The sequence below is a fragment of the Arachis hypogaea genome, chromosome 16, assembly GCF_003086295.3.
Source record: "Arachis hypogaea cultivar Tifrunner chromosome 16, arahy.Tifrunner.gnm2.J5K5, whole genome shotgun sequence".
Lineage (NCBI taxonomy): Eukaryota > Viridiplantae > Streptophyta > Magnoliopsida > Fabales > Fabaceae > Arachis > Arachis hypogaea.
The window spans coordinates 11,346,973-11,356,574 of record NC_092051.1 but is presented as its reverse complement, the minus strand read 5'-3'; the positions used below and the strand labels follow the sequence as shown (position 1 = coordinate 11,356,574).

Genomic DNA, 9,602 nt, shown 5'->3' with positions numbered 1-9,602 from the left:
AGAATTCAGATCTAGAAATGTGCCTTCAAACTTGGTAAGTTTTAACTTCTCTTTTTTTTTTAAATTTATTTTACAATCACTAATTAGTTTAAATCCTTTGAATTTCAAGCTGTACTATTCAGGAGTGCAATTGGGTTCTCCTCCAATTGATTTTTATGTGCAGATTGACACTGACAGTGATATTTTCTGTGTTAGCTACACATTTTTCGATGGTTGTCCCCAAACAAGAGGTCTTTTATCAATTGTTTTAGTGATATTATCTTAAGTTGTAATGAGTTTACTACTATATACACCAAGTTTTATTTGAACCATATGAATTTTCATTTCTATTTTAATTCATTTTTTCCGTTAACTATGTTTTTATATTTTTATGCTCACATGATGTAATTGTTGTGTATGTAAACTAATTAAATGAGGAGAAAAGAAAAAAAAGTGTGAAAAAAAAACTGTTTTTATTCATTATCATTGTACAATTTATAAATACAATTCAAGGAGGAAGGATAAGACTAATTAGATATGAAGCTATATAACTATATGTAACAACACTAAATGCAATCCAAATTGCTGAAATACACCTTTCTGCAACCGTACTAAATAAGTAATCACTGTAACTTACGGTTGTCATGAAAATTACAGCCAAATAAAAACTATAAAAAACACTTATATCCTCTAAAAAATAGCCCATAATTATTTCGTTACCAATGACTAAGAAGACAATAACAACGACTGAACAAATTTTTACTTTTTGGACTAACTTATTCTCAACTATCCACCCAGCATGCTGCAAATGTTGTAATGATGCATGGTTATAACTTTTTAAGAAGGTATTGTATGAAACTTTGAAGAATATTAGATGTAAAAGGGTAATAAAGAGATACAAAAATAGTTCCTATTATACTCCATGTAGAACGAGGAGTAATATTCCTATATCCTACTGTAGTTAATGTAATTGAGGTAAAACAAAGAGCATCTACAAATTTCTTTGTAGACTTAACCTTAAACTTTTCCTTCAAGTAAATTATAATTCCAACAAAAAAAAAAAGACACACTAAAACTAATATAAAAAATAAAATAATAGCATGTCCTGAAATTAAATAAAAAAATAAATAATTAGTAATTAAATCATAAACTTTTTATAATAAATAAATTAAAAATGTGTAAATAATAATATGTTAAAGAGTTATATTAAAGAGTTAAAATTTTAAATATATATTTATTAATTTTTTTATTTTAAATAAATTTTTTAATAAAATAATTACAAAACTGGAATTGATTTCTCTAATTATTCTAAATATTTTTTAATATTTTTTTAAATTTTGAATAAAAAAATACAATTAAAAATATTTTTTTAATATAAAAAAAGTTAATAATGATTCATACTCAATAAATATTTTTAGATTCTTATTTTTAAGATTTTTAAATAATACATGACCAAACTAATTAATTTAAAATGTAAAATAGCAATAATACCAAATAAAAAAGTACTTACAAGTAAAAAAAATTTCAAAATCATAGCCCAAATTTAATGTATGATAACAGAAAAACCTACAGAAAAGGTAGGACAACTGATATAAGATGTTGCCACCATGATGGTGGTGGAATGGAGGTGGTGGGAGTGACAGGGACGGTGGGATGGCGGTGATAGGGTGGACGTGGCTTCGGCGGTGGTAATGACGTCGACGGCGAGGCAACGAAGACGCGGCGGCGGAAATGACGGCGGCGGCGGAGGGAATGGCGACAATGGCGGCGCAATGGCGGCAGCGATGATGGTGGGAGTGGCGGCGGCGATGGCGACGATGATGGTGGTGGGGTGGGGCTGGCTGGTGGGGATGATTCAGCCTCTCCAACACAGTCATAGGCCTGTAAAAAAAATAAAGTGAAAAAAAAGTATTAGATCAACAATTTTAAAGGTCCAATTCCAAAATAAAGTGGAAATCAATTATTGAAGATAAATTATGGGCCTTATTTTTTTAAATCTTCTATCTTTTTTGTTGGATTTAAAAGTATTAAGAGATGAGGTTGATTTCATTATTGGGTTCATTATTGTATATATTGTTGGTCATTTTTATGAAATTATAATTTGTTCTAAATTTACAAAAAAAAAATTATTTTGATCAAAAGTATAAAATTGTAAATTTTTAAAATATACTCACTACTCCTTTAAAATTATATTTTACATTAAATTTTACAAAAAAAAAATTTGTCAAAGCACAAAAATGATAAAGTTTTAAAATATACCTATTACAAATGATATTTTGTGCCAAATTCTATGAAAATTCCACAAAAAAATAATTTTTTATCAATATAAAATATTATAAATTTAAAAAATATATTAATTATTTTTCTAAAATTTTATTTTGTACTAAATAAATTTTTAAAATATTTCTATTATTCTCCTAATAAGATTAAATTTTGTCCTAAAATTACCAAAAAATAATTTCTGTCAAAATAAAATATTATAAATTTTTAACATATACTCATCACTCTTTTTAAATTATATTTTGCATTATAATCAATACTAAAAATAATTTTTTTTAATAAAAAGTTATAAATTTTTAAATAATATTAATACTTTCTAAACTTTTAAATTTCTAAAGTTATAACTTACTCTCTTCATGAGTCATGATGAGAAGATAGTGTTGTTGTGTAGTATTGTAGGAATCATAATGAAGAAGAGAAAAATAAGAGGAGAGTAGTAGGAGTGGAATTAAATTGTGTGGTATTGTAATAATCAAAATGAAGAAGAAAAAAATAAAATATGAGAAACACAAAGAAAAAATGAAGAGAGGAGAGTAGTCCTTTTGTTACCTAGATTATTTCTTTATCAATAATAAGCTTATCATTTTTTTTTATCAAAGATATGAGACTCGAACCCGCAACCTCTTAATTGAGTATGGGAAGACTATGCCATTTGAGCTATTTCTCATTGGCATAATAGGCTTATCATTGTAATTATTTTGTAATGAGAGTACATAAAGAATACATAGTATATAAGGTGTAATAACTCAACAAATATTTGTTAGGCTTATTATTGAAGATAGATTATGGGCCTTATTTTTTTGAACTTTTTGTCTGTTTGGTTGAATTTAAAAATTTTAAGAGATGAGGGTTGATTTTATTCTTGGGTTCATTATTGTATATATTGTTGGTCATTTTTTTAAATTTATAATATTTTATATTGATGAAAAATTATTTTTTTGTAGAATTTTCATGGAATTTGACACAAAATATAATTTGTAATAAGTATATTTTAAAATTTTATTATTTTTGTGCTTTGACAAGAATTTTTTTTGTAAAATATAATTTTAAAGGAGTAGAGAATATATTTTATAAATTTACAATTTTATATTTTGATCAAAATATTTTTTTTTGTAAATTTAAAAAATTATAATTTCATTATTTTTCTTAAATTATATTTTATACTAAATAAATTTTTAAAATATTTACAATATTCTCCTAATAAGATTAAATTTTGTCCTAAAATCTACAAAAAATAATTTTTGTCAAAATAAAATATTATAAAATTTTTAAATATACTCATCACTCTTTTCAAATTATATTTTGCACTATAATTAATACTAAAAATATCTTTGTTTTAATAAAAAGTTATAAATTTTTAAATAATATTAATACTTTCTAAACTTCTTAATTTCTAAAGTTATAACTTACTCTCTTGATGAGTCATGAAGAGAAGATAGTGTTATTGTGTAATATTGTAGGAATCAAAGAAGAGAAAAATAAGAGGAGAGTAGTAGGAGTGAAATCAAATTGTATGGTATTGTAAGAATCAAAATGAAGAAGAGAAAAATAAACTATAAGAAACACAATAAAAAATGAAGGGAGGAGAGTAGTCCTTTTGTTACCTAGATTATTTCTTTATCAATAATAGGCTTATCATTATAATTATTTTTTAGTGAGAGTACATAAAGAGTACATGGTATATAAGGTATAATAACTTAACAAATATTTTTTAGGCTTATTATTAAAGATAGATTATGAGCCTTATTTTTTTGGATTTTTTGTCTTTTTTGTTGAATTTAAAAATTTTAAGAAATGAGGGTTGATTTTATTTTTGAGTTTATTATTGTATATATTGTTGGTCATTTTTATGAAATTATAATTTTTCTAAATTTACAAAAAAAATATTTTGATCAAAAGTATAAAATTGTAAATTTTAAAAATATACTCACTAAAGTTAGGTAATGTTTGCTTGGATCTTGCCTCTTAGATCAATCAACTCCTTATTAGGAATACATTTTTCAGTAATTTTTTTTTATAGAACCTTGCATTTGAATTTGGGATTGAGTTTTGCTCTTCAGTGAGTCGCACACTCTTTAATCTTTGATTATTACCACAACGTGTGATAGGAGAATTCAGATCTAGAAACGTGCCTTTAAACTTGGTAAGTTTCAACTTTCTTTTATTTATTTATTTATTTTACAATTAATAATTAGTTTAAATCTTTGAATTTCATGCTGTACTCCTTTAAAATGTTATAAATTTCTAAATAATAATAATACTTTCTAAAGTTATAACTTATTCTCTTGATGAGCCATGAAGAGAAGATAGTGTTATTGTGTAGTATTGTAGAAATCACAATGAAGAAGAGAAAAATAAGAGGAGAGTAATAGGAGTGGAATCAAATCGTGTGGTATTGTAAGAATCAAAATGAAGAAGAGAAAAATAAACTATGAAAAACACAATGAAAAATGAAGAGAGGAGAGTAATCTTCTTGTTACCTAGATTATTTCTTTATCAATAATAGCCTTATCATTATAATTATTGTTTAGTGAGAGTACATAAAGAGCACATAGTATATAAAGTGTAATAACTCAACAAATATTTTTTAGGCTTATTATTAAAGATAGATTATGGGTCTTATTTTTTTAGACTTTTTGTCTTTTTTGTTGAATTTAAAAATTTTAAGAAATGAGGATTGATTTTAATAAATTAATTATGATTTAATTATTTAATTAATTATTATTTAAATAATTAATATAAATTATTAATTACATAGAAAAATAATTATTTACTATAATTATTTATTATAATTATTATTATTTAATATAATTATTTAATTATTTTAAAATTTATATAATTATTTATTTTTAATAATAACTTGCCACTTGGCAAGTTATTATTAGTTACCGTGAGTCCCTCTAAATAGAGACTCTCTCTTCTTGAACAATATGATAGGACTCACTCATGATATACTCCAACGGTAGGTTCCTCAAAGTGTCAGAAAAAAGTGGAATGGGAACTAGCCGTTGGAGATGTTCTCAGATCCAGGCGAGGAACCAGGTGACAATAGATCTGTTGCAGCAGTCTCCACAGCATCGCTGTCGACCCGCCATCCTTTTGTTTGAACTCTGTTGTTTCGCCGTCCTCTTCTCTAACCCTCCCTTTCGTGGTACTATTTTCTGCTTCTACATGATTTGGGATTTTTTTATTTGTCTCTGTAAGTTTTGATTATAATTCTTCGGACATTGCTAAAATTTGTTCCTTCAAGCAATTATTAATGTATATTTTTTTGGTCTCTTGTTTAATTTAATTTTATTATCTATAGAAGTTAACAGGAGAAAATTTGTGCTATTAAGTAATAAGTTGATTTAAGTAATAAGTTGAATTAATCTGTTGCAAAAGTTGTGCTATTAAGTAATAAGTTGATTTAATTCTTACCAACTCATCATTCATTTGACACCATCACTCCCAATTTTGAGAAAGGTTTGCTGCTCCTTGTTAACATCATCTCCCTCTGCACTGCCACAGTCTCTCTTATGCTTCTTCTCTCCTTCTGTTGCTGTCTCCTCTTCGTCTTTCTGCTCCTCCTCCAGCCTTTCTCCTCTACTTTGCTCCACCGCCTCCTCCTCTCTCCCGGTTTGCTCTAACTACTCTCTGTTTCTGCAGGTTTTTCTAATCTCAGTTGATGATCTTTTTTAACTTGCTTTCCTTTCTCATGCCAGTTTCTTCTATTGATCTTATCCAATGAGAACAATATACCACACACTCATTTCAATCTTTATGCGTATTATCAAGTTCTAAATACTAAAGTTAGGTAATGTTTGCTTGAATTTTGCCTCTTAATCAATCAACTTTTTATTAGGAATCCATTTTTTAGTAATTTTATTTCTTTTCTTTATAGAACATTGCATTTGAACTTGGGATTGAATTTTGCTTTTCGGTAAGTCACAAATTCTTTAATCTTTATCAATAATAGACTTATCATTGTAATTATTTTGTTGTGAGAGTACATAAAGAGTACATAATATATAATAACTCAACAAATATTTGTTAGATTTATTATTGAAGATAGATTATGGGCCTTATTTTTTTGGACATTTTGTCTATTTGGTTGAATTTAAAAATTTTAAGAGATGAGGGTTGATTTTATTCTTGGGTTCATTATTGTATATATTGTTGGTCAATTTTTTAAATTTATAATGTTTTATATTGATGAAAAATTATTTTTTGTGGAATTTTCATGGAATTTGGCACAAAATATAATTTGTAATAGGTATATTTTAAAATTTTATTATTTTTGTGCTTTGACAAGAGTTTTTTTTGTAAAATATAATTTTAAAGGAGTAGTGAATATATTTTAAAAATTTACAATTTTATACTTTTGATCAAAATAATTTTTTTGTAAATTTAAAAAAAATTATAATTTTATTATTTTTCTTAAATTGTATTTTATACTAAATAAATTTTTAAAATATTTACAATATTCTCCTAATAAGATTAAATTTTATCCTAAAATCTACAAAAAATAATTTTTGTCAAAATAAAATATTATAAAATTTTTAAATATACTCATCACTTTTTTCAAATTATATTTTGCACTATAATCAATACTAAAAATATCTTTGTTTTAATAAAAAGTTATAAATTTTTAAATAATATTAATACTTTTTAAACTTCTTAATTTCTGAAGTTATAACTTACTCTCTTGATGAATGATGAAGAGAAGATAATATTATTGTGTAGTATTATAAGAATCAAAGAGGAAAATAAGAGGAGAGTAGTAGGAGTGGAATCAAATTGTGTGGTATTGTAAGAATCAAAATGAAGAAGAGAAAAATAAACTATGAAAAACACAATGAAAAATGAAGAAAGGAGAGTAGTCTTCTTGTTACCTAGATTATTTCTTTATCAACAATAGTCTTATCATTATAATTATTTTTTAGTGAGAGTACATAAAGAGTACATAGTATATAAGGTGTAATAACTCAACAAATATTTTTTAGGCTTATTATTGAAGATAGATTATGGGCCTTATTTTTTTGGACTTTTTGTCTTTTTTGTTGAATTAAAAATTTTAAGAAATGAGGATTGATTTCATTATTGTATATATTGTTGGTCATTTTTATAAAATTATAATTTTTCTAAATTTACAAAAAAATATTTTGATCAAAAGTATAAAATTGTAAATTTTTAAAATATATTCACTACTCCTTTAAAATTATATTTTACATTAAATTTTACAAAAAAAATTCTTGTCAAAACACAAAAATGATAAAATTTTAAAATATACCTATTATAGATTATATTTTGTGCTAAATTTCATGAAAATTCCACAAAAAAATAATTTTTTATCAATATAAAATATTATAAATTTAAAAAATATATTAATTATTTTTCTTAAATTATATTTATACTAAATAAATTTTTAAAATATTTTTATTATTCTCCTAATAAGATTAAATTTTGTCTTAAAATTTAAAAAAAATAATTTTTGTCAAAATAAAATATTATAAATTTTTAAAATATACTGATCACTCTTTTTAAATTATATTTTGCACTATAATCAATACTAAAAATATTTTTGTTTTAATAAAAAGATATAAATTTTTAAATAATATTAATACTTTCTCTAAAGTTATAATTTACTCTCTTAATGAGCCATGAAGATAAGATAACGTTGTTGTGTAGTATTGTAGGAATCACAATGAAGAAGAGAAAAATGAGAGGAGAGTAATAGGAGTGAAATCAAATTATGTGGTATTGTAAGAATCAAAATGAAGAAGAGAAAAATAAACTATGAAAAACACAATGAAAAAATGAAGAGAAGAGAGTAGTCATTTTGTTACCTAGATTATTTCTTTATCAATAATAGCCTTATCATTGTAATTATTTTTTAGTGAGAGTACATAAAGAATACATAGTATATAAGGTGTAATAACTCAACAAATATTTTTTAGGCTTATTATTGAAGATAGATTATGGGCCTTCTTTTTTTGGACTTTTTGTCTTTTTTGTTGAATTTAAAAATTTTAAGAGATGAGGGTTGATTTCATTATTGGGTTTATTATTGTATATATTATTGTATATATTTTTGGTCATTTTTATGAAATTATAATTTTTCTAAATTTACAAAAAAAATATTTTGAACAAAAGTATAAAATTGTAAATTTTTTAAAATATATTCACTACTCCTTTAAAATTATATTTTACATTAAATTTTACAAAAAAAAAACTCTTGTCAAAGCACAAAAATGATAAAATTTTAAAATATACTTATTACAAATTATATTTTATGCCAAATTCTATGAAAATTCCACAAAAATAATTTTTCATCAATATAGAACATTATAAATTTTAAAAATATGTTAATTATTTTTCTAAAATTATATTTTTTACTAAATAAATTTTTAAAATATTTTCATTATTTTCCTAATAAGATTAAATTTTGTCCTAAAATTTACAAAAAATAATTTCTATCAAAATAAAATATTATAAATTTTTAAAATATACTCATCATTCTCTTCAAATTATATTTTTTACTATAATCAATACTAAAAATATTTTTTTAATAAAAAATCATAAATTTTTAAATAATATTAATACTTTCTAAACTTCTAAATTTTTAAAGTTATAACTTATTTTTTTTTTATGAGCCATGAAGAGAATATATTGTTGTTGTGTAATATTGTAGGAATCACAATAAAAAAAAGAAAAATAAAAAAAAAGTAGTAGGAGTGGAATTAAATTGTGTGGTATTATAAGAATAAAAATGAAAAAGAGAAAAATAAACCATGAAAAATAAGAGAGGAGAGTAGGCCTTTTATAAGGTGATTTTTGAATGCATTGAAGAAGAATAATGAGGTGTGACTAGTTTGGTGTCCTATTGCTAGAAGTGGTGGATGCATGCTTTAGTAGTAGTAATGCGCCGAGGAAGAGTAAGGTGTCCTGGGATGTAGACGTCCTGTCCCTCAAAGGATAATTAAAATTTTTATTTTTTGTTTTTTTTGCAAGCTATATGTCTTTTGGCCTTTTTTTTTAAATAATATAAAAAAAATTTTATTCTTAATATTTGAATCGAAAATTTTGTATATGTACATATGATTAAGTGACACTACTAAAACTATAAATAATAACTTTTTATTTATGTATTTTTTTGTAAAAAGTCATTGTTAAATAAGATTTATACTTTATAACATTTAATTTAGACATTTTACCTTTTTAAATAAACTTATGACTTATTACAGAATCTAAAAAAAAAAAAATCTAAAGAAAAATAAGTGAAATAATATTTAGTTGATAAAATCAAAATTATAAATAATCATGTCATGTTATTTTTTATGAAAGAAAAAATAAAAAATATA

At 23.4% G+C, this 9,602-nt stretch overlaps 1 protein-coding gene and 1 long non-coding RNA gene across 2 annotated transcripts; one reads left to right on the top strand and one right to left on the bottom strand.

Moving 5' to 3' along the window:
* Window positions 1-1,440: 1,440 nt before the first annotated feature.
* LOC140179698 (uncharacterized) lies at window positions 1,441-6,014 on the bottom strand. The gene is made up of 2 exons (XM_072219300.1): window positions 5,680-6,014; window positions 1,441-1,860 (listed from the first exon to the last, which is right to left on the bottom strand). The coding sequence occupies exons 1-2, from the start codon at window positions 5,692-5,694 to the stop codon at window positions 1,546-1,548; spliced, it is 330 nt and encodes a 109-aa protein (XP_072075401.1). The 5' UTR covers window positions 5,695-6,014; the 3' UTR covers window positions 1,441-1,545.
* LOC140179699 (uncharacterized) lies at window positions 5,190-6,303 on the top strand. Its single transcript, XR_011873503.1, has 3 exons — window positions 5,190-5,410; window positions 5,770-5,877; window positions 5,964-6,303. It is a non-coding gene; the product is annotated as an uncharacterized lncRNA (long non-coding RNA).
* The last annotated feature ends 3,299 nt before the right edge of the window (window positions 6,304-9,602 follow it).